The 17,317-nt window shown below is 45.7% G+C and overlaps 1 protein-coding gene across 1 annotated transcript in view; it reads right to left on the bottom strand.

Annotated features, from left to right (window-relative positions):
* The window catches only part of LOC143926997 (serine/threonine-protein kinase Nek11-like), a 351,940-nt gene that overhangs the window by 210,237 nt on the left and 124,386 nt on the right, over positions 1–17,317 (bottom strand). The window contains exons 5-6 of the mRNA XM_077451004.1: positions 16,070–16,134; positions 6,372–6,495 (exon numbers count right to left, since the gene is read on the bottom strand). Of these exons, the coding sequence (XP_077307130.1) occupies positions 6,372–6,495; positions 16,070–16,134 (189 nt within the window). The remainder of the gene's footprint in view (positions 1–6,371; positions 6,496–16,069; positions 16,135–17,317) is intronic.

Raw genomic sequence — 17,317 nt, 5'->3', positions numbered from 1 at the left:
ATGTGTCCAGTAGAGGAGATGTTTCCAGTAGAGGAGATGTGTCCAGTAGAGAAGATGTGTCCAGTAGAGGAGATGTGTCCAGTAGAGGAGATGTGTCCAGTAGAGGAGATGAGTCCAGTAGAGGAGATGTGTCCAGTAGAGGAGATGTGTCCAGTAGAGGAGATGTGTCCAGTAGAGGAGATGTGTCCAGCAGAGGAGATGTGTCCAGTAGAGGAGATGTGTCCAGTAGAGAAGATGTGTCCAGTAGAGAAGATGAGTCCAGTAGAGGAGATGTGTCCAGTAGAGGAGATGTGTCCAGTAGAGAAGATGTGTCCAGTAGAGAAGATGAGTCCAGTAGAGGAGATGTGTCCAGTAGAGGAGATGAGTCCAGTAGAGGAGATGTGTCCAGTAGAGAAGATGAGTCCAGTAGAGGAGATGTGTCCAGTAGAGGAGATGTGTCCAGTAGAGAAGATGTGTCCAGTAGAGGAGATGTGTCCAGTAGAGAAGATGTGTCCAGTAGAGAAGATGTGTCCAGTAGAGGAGATGTTTCCAGTAGAGAAGATGTTTCCAGTAGAGAAGATGTGTCCAGTAGAGGAGATGTTTCCAGTAGAGAAGATGTGTCCAGTAGAGGAGATGTTTCCAGTAGAGGAGATGTGTCCAGTAGAGGAGATGTGTCCAGTAGAGAAGATGTGTCCAGTAGAGAAGATGTGTCCAGTAGAGGAGATGTGTCCAGTAGAGGAGATGTGTCCAGTAGAGAAGATGTGTCCAGTAGAGGAGATGTTTCCAGTAGAGAAGATGTGTCCAGTAGAGGAGATGTGTCCAGTAGAGAAGATGTGTCCAGTAGAGGAGATGTGTCCAGTAGAGAAGATGTGTCCAGTAGAGGAGATGTTTCCAGTAGAGAAGATGTGTCCAGTAGAGGAGATGTGTCCAGTAGAGAAGATGTGTCCAGTAGAGGAGATGAGTCCAGTAGAGGAGATGTGTCCAGTAGAGGAGATGTGTCCAGTAGAGAAGATGAGTCCAGTAGAGGAGATGTGTCCAGTAGAGGAGATGTGTCCAGTAGAGGAGATGTGTCCAGTAGAGGAGATGTGTCCAGTAGAGAAGATGTGTCCAGTAGAGGAGATGAGTCCAGTAGAGGAGATGTGTCCAGTAGAGAAGATGTGTCCAGTAGAGGAGATGTGTCCAGTAGAGGAGATGTGTCCAGTAGAGAAGATGTGTCCAGTAGAGGAGATGTTTCCAGTAGAGAAGATGTGTCCAGTAGAGGAGATGTTTCCAGTAGAGGAGATGTGTCCAGTAGAGGAGATGTGTCCAGTAGAGAAGATGTGTCCAGTAGAGAAGATGTGTCCAGTAGAGGAGATGGGTCCAGTAGAGGAGATGTGTCCAGTAGAGAAGATGTGTCCAGTAGAGGAGATGTTTCCAGTAGAGAAGATGTGTCCAGTAGAGGAGATGTGTCCAGTAGAGAAGATGTGTCCAGTAGAGGAGATGAGTCCAGTAGAGGAGATGTGTCCAGTAGAGGAGATGTGTCCAGTAGAGAAGATGTGTCCAGTAGAGAAGATGAGTCCAGTAGAGGAGATGTGTCCAGTAGAGGAGATGTGTCCAGTAGAGGAGATGTGTCCAGTAGAGGAGATGTGTCCAGTAGAGAAGATGAGTCCAGTAGAGGAGATGTGTCCAGTAGAGAAGATGAGTCCAGTAGAGGAGATGTGTCCAGTAGAGAAGATGAGTCCAGTAGAGAAGATGTGTCCAGTAGAGGAGATGTGTCCAGTAGAGAAGATGTGTCCAGTAGAGGAGATGTGTCCAGTAGAGAAGATGTGTCCAGTAGAGAAGATGTGTCCAGTAGAGGAGATGTGTCCAGTAGAGGAGATGTGTCCAGTAGAGGAGATGTGTCCAGTAGAGAAGATGTGTCCAGTAGAGGAGATGTTTCCAGTAGAGAAGATGTGTCCAGTAGAGGAGATGTTTCCAGTAGAGGAGATGTGTCCAGTAGAGGAGATGTGTCCAGTAGAGAAGATGTGTCCAGTAGAGAAGATGTGTCCAGTAGAGGAGATGTGTCCAGTAGAGGAGATGTGTCCAGTAGAGGAGATGTGTCCAGTAGAGGAGACGTGTCCAGTAGAGAAGACGTGTCCAGTAGAGGAGATGTGTCCAGTAGAGGAGATGTGTCCAGTAGAGAAGATGTGTCCAGTAGAGAAGACGTGTCCAGTAGAGGAGACGTGTCCAGTAGAGGAGATGTGTCCAGTAGAGAAGATGTTTCCAGTAGAGGAGATGTGTCCAGTAGAGAAGATGTGTCCAGTAGAGAAGATGTGTCCAGTAGAGGAGATGTTTCCAGTAGAGGAGATGTGTCCAGTAGAGAAGATGTGTCCAGTAGAGGAGATGTGTCCAGTAGAGGAGATGTGTCCAGTAGAGAAGATGTGTCCAGTAGAGAAGATGTGTCCAGTAGAGGAGATGTGTCCAGTAGAGAAGATGTTTCCAGTAGAGGAGATGTGTCCAGTAGAGAAGATGTTTCCAGTAGAGGAGATGTGTCCAGTAGAGAAGATGTTTCCAGTAGAGAAGATGTGTCCAGTAGAGAAGATGTTTCCAGTAGAGGAGATGTGTCCAGTAGAGGAGATGTGTCCAGTAGAGGAGATGTGTCCAGTAGAGGAGATGTGTCCAGTAGAGGAGATGTGTCCAGTAGAGGAGATGTGTCCAGTAGAGAAGATGTTTCCAGTAGAGGAGACGTGTCCAGTAGACCTTCAACGCTTTACTTGGGACACAGTATGGCAGACCAGATCTCATTATTCTAGCAGAGGTTGGTAGTGCCGTCCCCAGGGCTGGCATACCTCATCCTGCCCTTGTCACCACTCCTGACTACAGTACAGAGACTTTCCAATCATTTTTTGTCTTATTAATTCTTTATGACCCACGTAACCGGGGTATGTGGCAGGGGGTATGTCCTTTGCCTTCACACTTTGCGTTAATGGTCTACCTGTGCTCCATATGAGAGCATTGGGTGACACGGGCATGATGATGCTGTTAGGGTAATAAGGCCTATGATGAGGCGTACTGGGTATTTTCTATAGTAAGACGCAGTTCTTCCTACAGACACCCTCCTGATCACACCACATGAAAACCGCGTCTCTGTTCATTTCCAGATTGACTGCTGGGCTCAGTAAAGTATTCTGATCTGACAGAAGGAACACTAACAAGGAGCCCACGCTGAGCCGAGTCACAGCCACCAACCTATGGCTTATTATTAGCCGAAGCCATTGATGGGATGAAGTATAGCAATACATTACAGTGGCTGGATGGGCGCCTTTCATTGCCATCCAGGCCATTTAGCTTATGCTACATCAAGACACAGCTTGTTAAGTGTAGATAAAGGGGGATGGAATGGTGTCAGGATGTCTTGAAGACGCGGCTTCTTGATGTGACATCTTTATTCTCCTGTTGACTCTCGGAAAGGCCATTTATCTCACAAATGGAGGGGAGATTTAACCCATAGGAGGATGAAAGGGCAGAAGACGGCCTTTATTTCAAACATCGCCAAGCTGGACATGTAATGAATTCAGATAACAGGAAGATCTAATAAACGAGGAGTAATTATTGGACAACTGGGGCAACATAACTCAGAGAGGATGCATCACGCGGGCCGCATGGGCAGCTTTAATGTACCGGAAACTTTACAGCTTAGTTAGCTTTTATTTGTACAGTTGGATGCGGAGAGCCGCCGGGAGCTGCAAATCTGCGCAATCTTCCCAGGAAGATATTTACACTGGGAAGATACTTCTAAAAAAACTGTACTTACCCCTTTAGCCTACCCCCCCCCCATCCCCCGACCTAAGGTAACCCGGCTTCCCTCTACCCAGGCAGCATGCTGGCCTGAATCTCGCAGCCTCGGCTGGTTTTATCCTTCGGCCTCCTTCCCATCAGCTGCAGGCTCGCTCCTCATAGACTTGCCTTGGGAGAAGGTTCTACAGAAGTCTATAGGGACTTACTCCACATTGTGGGGTGAAGTAAGTGTGCATATGGGAAGGGTGGGGGTACTTTAGGTTAGGTGGGGGGCTTTGGTTTGGATAAGGGTAAAAAGTTGTCTGAAAATGCACTTTTTCTTTAACCACTTGCCTGCCGGACACTTTCACCCCCCCCCCTTCCTGCCCAGGCCAATTTTCAGCTTTCAGCGCTCTCACACTTTGAATGAATGACTTGTATAGCGCTACCAATGCGAACTGAATCGCGTCAGGGTGATTTTTTTTGCCGCTGGTGTCCATCTGCGGTATGGTGCGGTCCTTTGCCCTCCATGGGGTTCCAACACACTTACAAACACATACAACATACATATTTTTACATATAATTAATCTACCAGCATGTCTTTGGAGTGACAATTGCGCGGTCATGCAGCACTGTACACATGACATTTTTATCATACAAATAGAGCATTCTTTTGATAGTATTAAATCACCACCGGGGGGGGTAATTTTTGCTAAAATAAAAAAGGGACCAAAAAATTGCGGGAACATTTTTTTTTTCTTACTTTCTTTTATAAACTTTAGCAAATAATCAATTTTTCTCCAGCACTGATGGGCACTGATGAGGTAGCATTGATGGGCATTGATGAAGCTGCTCTGCTGAGGCTGTACTGATGAGGATGTACTGATGGGCACTGATGAGGATGTACTGATGGGCACTAATGAGGCTGCACTGATGAGGCTTTACTGATGAGGATGAACTAATGGGCACTGATGAGGCTGCACTGATGAGGATGTACTGATGGGCACTAATGAGGCTGCACTGATGAGGCTTTACTGATGAGGATGAACTAATGGGCATTGATGAGGCTGCACTGATGAGGATGTACTGATGGGTACTGATGAGGCTGTACTGATGAGGATGTACTGATGGGCACTGATGAGGCTGTACTGATGGGCACTAATGAGGCTGCACTGATGAGGCTGTACTGATGAGGATGAACTGATAGGCACTGATGAGTCTGCACTGATGAGGCTGCACGGATGAGGCTGTACTGATGAAGATGTACTGATGAGCACTGATGAGGCAGAATTGATGGGCACTGATGAGGCAGAATTGATGGGCACTGATAAGGCTGCACTGATGGGCAATGATGAGCCTGCACTGATGAGGCAGCACTAATGGGTACTGATAGGTGGCACTGATGAGACAGCATTGATGGGCACTGATGGGCACTGATGAGGGTGTACTGATATGCCCTGAGGCAGCGCTGATGGGCACTGATGAGGATGCACTGATGGGTCGGCACTAATGGGCACTGATGGGTGGCACTGATGAGGCAGCACTGGTGAGCACTGATAGGTGGCTCTGATAGGCATTACTCATGGGCACTGTTTGGGCTGCACTGATAAGTGTAGATGTCCCTTGTCACGCCTGTTGGTTATCGGCTCTCCTCGCACTGTGACAGCGTGTGAGGAAATGACTGCCGATAACCAGCAACTCTGTATACACTGTGATCAGCTGTGATTGGACACAGCTGATCATGTGGTAAAGGGCCACTATGATTGGCCTTTTACCTCGTTCTGTGAACAATCGTGTCCAAAGGATTCAGTAATCACAGAGCATGCCGGATGCACGCGGATCTAGAAGGATGTCAATAGACGCCCTCCCAGAGCCGGGTGACTGCGCTGTACTGTCATTGGGCTGTAGCGCTGTCACTGAGAGGTTAAAGTGATTCTAAAGTTAAAACCTTTTTTCCCAATTCTCTGCCTTAAAGTGGCAGTATGGTCAATTTTTTAACTTTTACCTACAGGAAAGCCTATAATAAGGCTTACCTGTAGGTAAAAATAATATCTCCTAAACCTGTACGGTTTAGGAGATATTCCCCTCGGTATGCGCCGCTGACTGCAGCGGCGCATGCGCACAAGGGGGTTCTCTCCGTGAAAATCCGGCAGCGCTCGTGCGGCCGGACTGAAATCTCCCGCGCGCATGCGCGGGAGTGACGATATCGCGGCTCCGGCCACTCACAGCGCCGGAGCCGCGATACCCGCATGTCAGCTCCCTCGGCGTGGATCGGGCCAGATGTCGGGGCCTCGTTCTAAGGTAAGTATTTCATAATGAGCTAGTATGCGGTGCATACTAGCTCATTATGCATTTTGCTTTGCAGGTTTAAAAAAAAAAAAAAAATTGCGGGTTTACTACCGCTTTAAGGTAAAAAAAAGGTTTTAACACTTGATCGGTGCCTTGATCTCACACTGCAGATACACAGCGATGAGGCTCGGGCACAGGCGAGCCTAGGCACACATCCCAGGAAGCACGCGGCCTTTTCTCACTCCGAAGACAAAGGGCAGATCTTTCAGGTTCCTGTCCAGGCAAAACTTTTCTGAAGGGTCCCAATGACAGCAAATCTTCACTTTTCCAAGTCTTTATGATAATAAGAATTGTCAGAAAAGACTCACCAGATATCGGACTTGGAGTTGTAGCCGTTCCGGGTGAAGATTTCGGGGCTCATGTAGGACGCGGTTCCTGTGATGGTAGTCGCCAGGTCCGATGGCACGAGCACGCGAGACACTCCAAAGTCACCTAATCCACCAATAACAAGAAGACAATTAGATCTCCCCCCGGGGTTCTCCAGCACAATGTCATGATGATGGTTAGAGGACGTCAGTGAACTCCCAACCTGCATCCTTGTACTGCCTCTGAAACCTCAGGATCAGTATGACAGCCAGGCAGAGAGCATTTAGAAGGAGGATTTATCAATCTCCCCAGGTGGGACATAAAACAGCAATACAAATCTGGCAAAGGGTCAAACCCCACCCCCACTTTATCAAAAACGATGAAAGAGCTTTTCCTTCACAATCCCTTTAAGCCTCTCCTATGATATCCAAAACAACATGGCAAAGGTTCCTCTCTAACCCCCCCCCCCCCCCCAACACTGGGCACTTTCACCCCCTTCCTGCCCATGCCCAATTTTCAGCCTTCAGCGCTGTCGCACTTTGAATGACAATTACGCGGTCATGTAACACTGTACACATATGATATTTTTATAATTCTTTTCATACAAATAAAGCTTTCTTTTGGTGGTATTTAATGACCCCTGGGGGTTTTTTTAGTTTTTTTTTTGTTTTGCTAAATAATTGAAAACAGACAAAAAATGTTGGAAGGAAAAATGTTTCCTTAGTTTTTGCTATAAAATTTTGTAAATATTTTTTTTTCACTAATGGGCCCTGAAGAGGCTGAAATGATGAAGCTGCACTGAGGGAAATGATGGGGCTGCACCGATGGGCACTGATGGAGCTGCACTGATGGGCCCTGATAAGGCTGCACTGATGGGCCCTGATGAGGCTGCACTGATGAGCACTGATGAGGCGACACTGATGGGCACTGATGAGGCGACACTGATGGGCACTGATGAGGCGACACTGATGGGAACTGATGAAGCGACACTGATGAAGCTATACTGATGGGCACTGATGAGGCTGCACTGATGGGCACTGATGATGCGACACTGGTGGGCTCTAATGAGGCGATACTGATGGGCACTGATGAGGCGACACTGATGAAGCTATACTGATGGTCCCTGATGAGGCAGAACTGATGGGCACTAATGAAGCTGCACTGATGAGAGCCGCGCTGCAGCTGTCTTTTGGCTATAGTGCGGGCAGGAAGGGGTTAATTCACGAGAATTCACCATTTCTAGGTAATGAGTGTTATTTTTGATTTGGTAACCAGTCAGTAAAAACAAGAAAGCAGATCAGCTTTCTCATTAGACGTTTAGAATTCTCTAACAAGCTTTCCTTCACCGTTACAGATTTATAATTAATTCCGGATCAAACACTGGCTGCACTCACAACCCCATCGCTTCTTCTACCAGCAAAGAGAATATCGATGGATTGCCGGACCGGATTATTCCCAGAGATCTTCTCATACACCGGTAACGGTATATTTGCATGGAGCAGATTTATACTTTCTCTTTAGATTAGATCCGTCCAATCCCGGCCACACACATCCATTTTACCTCATTTTCTTAAGAAAGTTCCTTCGTTTTATTCGTTTTATTAAGCTGTTTCTTTAGAGAATTTCACACAACCTTTGACATTTTTTTTATTCCGTTTTTTTATCCAGTTTTTTATTTTTTTTTTTTTTTATCTTGTTTCAATTTTTTATTAAACCTTCAATTGGCAGAGCTAAGAGAAAAAAATAAAGTTTGTGGAGCCGGAACATTGGAAACGTTTTATGAGTTCTGTTCTGTCCCATTCACACAACACAGGGGGTCTCATAAAACCAGAAGATCATCAAAAAGTTCATTTATTTCAGGAATTCAATTCAAAAAGTGAAATTCCTATATTTTATATATAGTATCATTACACAGAGAGTGACAGATTCCAAGCATTTCTTTCTTTTCATTTTGAGGATATGGATTAGTGACAGCCCAAAATTCAGTATCTCAGAAAATGTGTATATTACATAAGACCAATAAAAAAAAGGATTTTTCATACAGAAATGTCAGCTTAGAGAGAAGTCTGTCTATGTACAGTATAGTCTGTCCATGTACAGTATAGGATGTCCATGTACAGTATAGTCTGTCCATGTACAGTATAGGATGTCCATGTACAGTATAGTCTGTCCATGTACAGTATAGGATGTCCATGTACAGTATAGTCTGTCCATGTACAGTATAGGATGTCCATGTACAGTATAGGATGTCCATGTACAGTATAGTCTGTCCATGTGCAGTATAGTCTGTCCATGTAAAGTATAGGATGTCCATGTACAGTATAGGATGTCCATGTTCAGTATAGGATGTCCATGTACAGTATAGTCTGTCCATGTGCAGTATAGTCTGTCCATGTACAGTATAGGGTGTCCATGTACAGTATAGTCTGTCCATGTGCAGTATAGTCTGTCCATGTACAGTATAGTCTGTCCATGTGCAGTATAGTCTGTCCATGTACAGTATAGTCTGTCCATGTACAGTATAGGATGTCCATGTACAGTATAGTCTGTCCATGTGCAGTATAGTATGTCCATGTGCAGTATAGTCTGTCCATGTGCAGTATAGTCTGTCCATGTACAGTATAGGGTGTCCATGTACAGTATAGTCTGTCCATGTGCAGTATAGTCTGTCCATGTGCAGTATAGTCTGTCCATGTACAGTATAGGGTGTCCATGTACAGTATAGTCTGTCCATGTGCAGTATAGTCTGTCCATGTACAGTATAGTCTGTCCATGTACAGTATAGGATGTCCATGTACAGTATAGTCTGTCCATGTGCAGTATAGTATGTCCATGTGCAGTATAGTCTGTCCATGTGCAGTATAGTCTGTCCATGTACAGTATAGTATGTCTATGTGCAGTATAGGATGTCCATGTGCAGTATAGTATGTCTATGTGCAGTATAGGATGTCCATGTACAGTATAGTCTGTCCATGTACAGTATAGGATGTCCATGTACAGTATAGGATGTCCATGTACAGTATAGTCTGTTCATGTACAGTATAGTCTGCCCATGTGCAGTATAGTCTGTCCATGTACAGTATAGGATGTCCCTGTACAGTATAGGATGTCCATGTGCAGTATAGTCTGTCCATGTACAGTATAGTATGTCTATGTGCAGTATAGGATGTCCATGTACAGTATAGTCTGTCCATGTACAGTATAGTATGTCTATGTGCAGTATAGGATGTCCATGTACAGTATAGTCTGTCTATGTGCAGTATAGTCTGTCCCTGTACAGTATAGGATGTCCATGTGCAGTATAGTCTGTCCATGTGCAGTATAGTCTGTTCCTGTACAGTATAGGATGTCCATGTGCAGTATAGGATGTCCATGTACAGTATAGTCTGTCTATGTGCAGTATAGGATGTCCATGTACAGTATAGTCTGTCCATGTACAGTATAGGATGTCCATGTGCAGTATAGTCTGTCCATGTGCAGTATAGTCTGTTCCTGTACAGTATAGGATGTCCATGTGCAGTATAGTATGTCCATGTACAGTATAGTCTGTCCATGTGCAGTATAGGATGTCCATGTGCAGTATAGTATGTCCATGTACAGTATAGTCTGTCCATGTGCAGTATAGTCTGTTCCTGTACAGTATAGGATGTCCATGTGCAGTATAGTATGTCCATGTGCAGTATAGTATGTCCATGTACAGTATAGTCTGTCCATGTACAGTATAGGATGTCCATGTGCAGTATAGTCTGTTCCTGTACAGTATAGGATGTCCATGTGCAGTATAGTCTGTTCCTGTACAGTATAGGATGTCCATGTACAGTATAGGATGTCCATGTACAGTATAGTATGTCCATGTACAGTATAGTCTGTCCATGTGCAGTTTAGGATGTCCATGTGCAGTATAGTATGTCCATGTACAGTATAGTCTGTCCATGTGCAGTATAGTCTGTTCCTGTACAGTATAGGATGTCCATGTGCAGTATAGTATGTCCATGTACAGTATAGTCTGTCCATGTGCAGTATAGTCTGTTCCTGTACAGTATAGGATGTCCATGTACAGTATAGTCTGTCTATGTACAGTATAGTCTGTCCATATACAGTATAGTCTGTCTATGTACAGTATAGGATGTCCATGTACAGTATAGGATGTCCATGTACAGTATAGTCTGTCTATGTACAGTATAGGATGTCCATGTACAGTATAGGATGTCCATGTACAGTATAGTCTGTCCATGTACAGTATAGGGTGTCCATGTACAGTATAGGGTGTCCATGTACAGTGTGAAATATATGAGTTGCACTTTTTGAATTGCACCCCACTTTAAGAGCCAGTACAATTGATTACTTGATTTGTATTGATTTGGTTTCTCTCTCTGTCCTCCTCTCCTTAAAGCGGGAGTCCACCGGGACTCCGCGTTTTTTTTTTTTTTTTAAAAGCCAGCAGCTACAAATACTGCAGCTGCTGACTTTTAAATAGTGACACTTACCTGTCCAGCGTGCCCGTGATGTCGGCACCCGAAGCCGATCGCTCGCTCGTGCCGCCGCCATCTTGGGTATGGGAATCAGGAAATGGAGCCTTTTGGCTTCATTTCCCGGTTCCCTACTGCGCATGCGCGAGCCGCGCGGCGCAATCCGGACGGTCCCCGCTGCCTCTGGGAGCTGTGTGTTTCCCAGCAGGCAGCGGGGCACTTGCTGAAGGGGGCGGGCGCTTGCGGAAAGGGGCGTAACGTACGCCCCTTTCCGCAGAGAGCTAGCCCGGAAGTGGGTGCAGTTACCTGGATTATCCAGGTAACTGCACCCCCCTCCCCTCCTGCAGTCAGCAAACCCAAAGTGATCAATTTCCACTGGATGCTGGCTGCTGGGAGGGTATTTAGGTCCTCCCCTACTACTGGAGTGCACCAGTGTTTTGCTGCTGTGAGATGTTTTGCCTTAGATCCTGCTCTTGTTCCTGCCCTTTACCCTGCTGCCTTGTACCTGCTCCCTCTTTTGTTTCCCTTTCCCACCTGCTTCCTGCATCTCCAGTTCTCCCCTGCTTGTCTGTGTTCCCTATTTTGTATATATTGTATATAGTTCTAAGCAGTTGAAAGTGTGTGCTATATGTCCACATTCCTAAACATCATATAATACTATAAAACCATTTATAGTCATATTACTTTATCTGGACATATACAGTGCTGTGAAAAAGTATTTGCCCCCTGATTTATTTATTTATTTGCATATTTATCACACTTAAATGATTCAGATCATCAAACAAATTTAAATACTATACAAAGATAACCATAGGAAAAAGAAAATGCAATTTTTAAATGATAATTTAATTTATTAAGCGAAAAAGCTCCCCAAACCTGCCTGGCTCTATGTGAAAAAGTAATTGCCCTCCCCCCCCCCTTGCTAAATCATACATGAACTGTGATAAACCACATTTTTTGGAAAGCCGAGTTAAATTTCACTTGACACACCCAGGCCTGATTACTGCCAGACCTGTTGAATCAAGAAATCCCTTAGGCTCGGTTCACACAGGGGGCGACACGACTTGCCGCGCCGCGACCTGACAAGTCGCCCCCGTTCTGTACTACGGAACCGTTCTAGGAGGAGCGACTCGAGTCGCTCCGACTTAGAAAAAAGGTTCCTGTATTACTTTTGGGCGACCTCGGGCGACTTGCATTGACTTCTATACAGAAGTCGTTTGCAAGTCGCCACTGAGGTGGCGGCAGGTCGCGGCGCGGCAAGTCGTGTCGCCCCCTGTGTGAACCGAGCCTTAGGCTCCGTTCACATCTATGCGTTTTTCTGCTCTAAACCTCAGCTCTAAAAAACACCCAACAAGACAAATCCCATTCATTTCAATGACCCCTGTTCACATTTGAGCGTTCTGTCGCCTAAAGCAAAATGCCCGTCGCTCAAAAAAAGTACAATCGTTTTAATTCTGCAAAACGCACCTGACCTTGCTTGCACTACTTTTAAAAATGCGCTATGGTACCATGCGATTTGGTGCCCACAAACGAACTCCATTTGCGCTCTGCGTTTGGGAGGGGCCCACTACCAATACATTGTCTCCCACATGCAGATCACAAGGTGGCGGAACCTTACCCGCACTGCGCTCTTGTGTGAACCGACCCTGAGAAAGCTACAAACCAACATGGCACATAAGGAAAATTTGCGTGGGAACTTGATATATTGTTATAATTTTCCAGCGGAGTTCCTAGTAAAATTGTAAATGTAAAAACAAAATGATACATTGTGTAATTGTGTGTTGTGGAGAGGACAGTAGGCCTCAGAGGAAAGGCTTTATTGGACACTTTAATTATACATAATGCATCCTTTAAAACAACTCAAACGAGGTTTGCAGGTAGCAGACAAAGGTCAGAATACGCATCGAATTGCTTTATACATCACAAGGCTGGGAAAAGGTTTGGCCTTTTTATTTTATTTTTTTCTACCTGCAACTTATTTCTTGTTTTCATCATCAATGTTATATCGAACGTTCTTTTCTTAAATCAGAGGTCCACCCTAAAGTGGAGCTTCCGCTCATTGGAACCCTCCCCCCCTCCGGTGCCACAATTGGCCCCTTTCAGGGGGGAGGGGGGTGCAGGTACCTGTACAGTACAGGTATCTGCACCCACTTCCGGCGTAGATTCTGCAGAACCTACGCCCCTTTCCGCAGAATCTACGCCCCTTTCCGAAGGTCCCCCACTGCCTGCTGGGAAACACACGGATCCCAGAGACAGCGGGGACCATCCTTATTGCGCAGCGCAACTCGCGCATGCGCAGTAGGGAACCGGGAAATGAAGCCGCAAGGCTCCACTTCCTGATTCCCACACCCAAGATGGCAGCGGCAGCACCCGAGAGACGATCGAGAGATCGGCTTCGGGTGCCGACATCGCGGGCGCGCTGGGCGGGTAAGTGTCATTATTTTAAAAGTCAACAGCTGCAGTATTTGTAGCTGCTGGCTTTTAAAAAAAAAAAACAAACGGCGGACTCCCGCTTTAAAGAATTAATTTTCAGGTGGAATATTGGAAATAATACTCGGAGAAGGAACACAATCCTGACCCCAAAAAAAAATCACAATGGAGCTGAAATGTAAACCTGGAGGAAAAGGGTCGTCATTCAGCTCAACATCTGTGAGCCGAGACCGGGGCGCCAAATCCCAAAGAGGCTTACAAGGCCAGGCCGAGACCTAATTCTACATATTCCAGCGGATAGGAGGATGATTGCAAAGTTTAGCTACGTTAGTATCTACCATTCCCAAATTATTATCTAGGAATGCAGATTTTAATTCCAGAGGATAAATATCTACAGCAGCCTTTCTCAACCTTTTTACCCCAGGGGAACCCTTAAAATAAATTTCAGGTGTCAGGGAACCCCTGATAAAACCCATCCATTGGGGGTCAGTGGGAACAATGCCCCTTAAAGAGGAAGTAAACCCTGATGGGTTTACTTCCTCTTTGATTCCCTGCAAAGGTAAAGCATAATGGACTACTATGCATCGCATCGCATCGCATTGCATGGTATAGTAGTCCATTATGTGTCACTTACATGACACAGGAGCCAGCGAAGTCACCGCTGTCCCCTGTAGTTCCGAGCGTCCATCTTCTTGGTGGGTCTCCGTGGGTCTCGCTGCTCCGGCGCTGTGATTCGAGACTGGACTTCCACTTCAAACTCTATGTGAGAGCTAGTGAGTATATTTGCAATACCTCAAAGTCTGTTGGAGAACCAGTGAGTACACCCACCTCAAAGTCTGTTGGAGAACCAGAGAGTACACCCACCTCAAAGTCTGTTGGAGAACCAGTGAGTACACCCACCTCAATGTCTGTTGGAGAACCAGAGAGTACACCCACCTCAATGTCTGTTGGAGAACCAGTGAGTGAACCCACCTCAATGTCTGTTTGAGAACCAGTGAGTGAACCCACCTCAATGTCTGTTGGAGAACCAGTGAGTACACCCATCTCAATGTCTGTTGGGTAAGCAGTGAGTGAACCCACCTCAATGTCTGTTGGAGAACCAGTGAGTGAACCCACCTCAATGTCTGTTGGAGAACCAGAGAGTACACCCACCTCAATGTCTGTTGGAGAACCAGTGAGTGAACCCACCTCAATGTCTGTTGGAGAACCAGTGAGTGAACCCACCTCAATGTCTGTTTGAGAACCAGTGAGTGAACCTACCTCAATGTCTGTTGGAGAACCAGTGAGTACACCCACCTCAATGTCTGTTGGGTAAGCAGTGAGTGAACCCACCTCAAAGTCTGTTGGAGAACCAGTGAGTGAACCTACCTCAAAGTCTGTTGGAGAACCAGTGAGTGAACCCACCTCAATGTCTGTTGGAGAACCAGTGAGTGAACCCACCTCAATGTCTGTTGGAGAACCAGTGAGTGAACCCACCTCAATGTCTGTTTGAGAACCAGTGAGTGAACCTACCTCAATGTCTGTTGGAGAACCAGTGAGTGAACCCACCTCAATGTCTGTTTGAGAACCAGTGAGTAAACCTACCTCAATGTCTGTTGGAGAACCAGTGAGTACACCCACCTCAATGTCTGTTGGGTAAGCAGTGAGTGAACCCACCTCAATGTCTGTTGGAGAACCAGATGAGTGAACCCACCTCAATGTCTGTTGGAGAACCAGAGAGTACACCCACCTCAAAGTCTGTTGGAGAACCAGTGAGTGAACCTACCTCAATGTCTGTTGGAGAACCAGTGAGTGAACCCACCTCAATGTCTGTTGGAGAACCAGAGAGTACACCCACCTCAATGTCTGTTGGAGAACCAGTGAGTGAACCCACCTCAATGTCTGTTGGAGAACCAGTGAGTGAACCCACCTCAATGTCTGTTTGAGAACCAGTGAGTGAACCTACCTCAATGTCTGTTGGAGAACCAGTGAGTGAACCCACCTCAATGTCTGTTTGAGAACCAGTGAGTGAACCTACCTCAATGTCTGTTGGAGAACCAGTGAGTACACCCACCTCAATGTCTGTTGGGTAAGCAGTGAGTGAACCCACCTCAAAGTCTGTTGGAGAACCAGTGAGTGAACCCACCTCAAAGTCTGTTGGGGAACCAGTGAGTGAACCTACCTCAATGTCTGTTGGAGAACCAGTGAGTACACCCACCTCAATGTCTGTTGGGTAAGCAGTGAGTGAACCCACCTCAAAGTCTGTTGGAGAACCAGTGAGTACACCCACCTCAATGTCTGTTGGGTAAGCAGTGAGTGAACCTACCTCAAAGTCTGTTGGAGAACCAGTGGGTACACCCACCTCAAACTCTGTTAATTAGTCAGTGAATACATCCAACTCAAACTCTATTGGATAGGCAATGGGTACATCCATCCCAACTTCTGTTGGAACACCGGTGACTGGTGACTATGCCCACAGCAAACAAAACGGTGGCAAAAAACGAACTGCTGTATAGTTACAAAACATTTTTCACTAAAACCTCACAAAGGGTTGGATAAACTGAAGAGTTCCCCCCAAGCTGCTGTGAGAGAGACCTGAGATGGAACCTCCTCTGGCTTTGGAGAGATTTCCACTGACTTTCTATTACTTCTTTGGAAAAGGAAGAGAAGAGAAATCCCCCCAATGGCACACACACACACACATATCTGTCAAATGTCTTATCCATCCCCTACTGTATCCAATAATAGAAAACAAACAAAACATTTAGGTTTTCCATACACTAAGTTGCAGTATACAACGGCAGTATAAACAACCAACTCACCGATTTTAAGCGTTCCGTTTTTCAGAAAGATGTTTTTTGTCTTTAAATCTCTATGCAAAACAAGCCTGGAATTATAACAAACACAAAGTGTAATGAGAATATTAGCGGCGGTGGGGGAACAGGCTGCCAATGTACCAAACAATGATGTTGTCAGATGCTATCCAGAAAACATAAAGGGCATCTGCTGCTTATCGCCGCGACGGACGCAGCGGCAAACATTTGTTCTGGGCTGGATGTAAATCAGATGTAAAAATATTGAAGATTTGTCTTAACATTCATTTTTTTTTTTTTTTTATGGAAAGTTTAAATGAATTGGAAAGGGAAATTCTAAAGGAGAACTCACGGGAAAGGAGGAAAAAGAACAAAAAAGCAATCATCTAGATTTATTCTTTAATCCTGTGCTGACTGGTCACAGAATACAGAAATATAGAATTGTACAGCTGAACTCTAATCTGACAACTAAATACACATATGAAATGTGAACCCTGTTTTCTTTCCAAAGGATTTGTAATTCTGTTCAGGTGGTCTTGTCATTGACACCCCCCTACCCCACTGCATAACCTATCTTATCAATGCAGCTTCCTGTGTCATTAAACCATCATTAGACCTCCAGACCATCAAATGAGCATTGAGGTGATTGCAACCAAGCATCAGCAAAGACGAGCCAGGAAGCTGAGAAATAGTGCCCCATCTTTAGTGTTAGTGGGAGGAATAGTGGTGCCCCATGATTGGTGTCAGTAGGAAGAATATTTCCCCATCATTGGTATCAGTGGGAGGGATAGTGCCCCATCATTGGTGTCAGTGGAAGAATATATGCTCCATCATTGGTGTCAGTGGGAGAAATAGTATCCCAAGGGATGGAAAAAGGCAAGTAAAGGGCGGCAGTTTGGAGAACACTGAGCTAGCACATAAACAAGGTGGATGAATTAATTCCCCCCTCACCAGGACATTGTATTCCAAAATGTCCCCTCAACAGAAGTCAATTAAATAATCAACTTCTGTTGAGTGGGGGAACCCACAAACTGATCGAAATCCAACCAGTTGTTTGGGCAGCATATGGATGCATACTCCCCTCTCCCATGCTGGGATCTTCTGCAGCGAATACCAACACTTCTGCCAACACATGTGCTGCAAGATAACAGCACAAGTAGCAGTCCTCAGGAAGGATGTGCTGGAACCGCAGAGAGCCCAGAGAAGAGCAACAAAGCTAATAAGAGGGCTGGAGGACCTCAGTTATGAGGAACAACT

Source organism: Lithobates pipiens, unplaced genomic scaffold, assembly GCF_037356315.1.
Source record: "Lithobates pipiens isolate NorthernLeopardFrog02 unplaced genomic scaffold, aLitPip1_a1.2 Scaffold_10, whole genome shotgun sequence".
NCBI classification, from domain to species: domain Eukaryota; kingdom Metazoa; phylum Chordata; class Amphibia; order Anura; family Ranidae; genus Lithobates; species Lithobates pipiens.
Note: the sequence above shows the minus strand (reverse complement) of the source record. Positions and strands in the feature narration are given on the sequence as shown.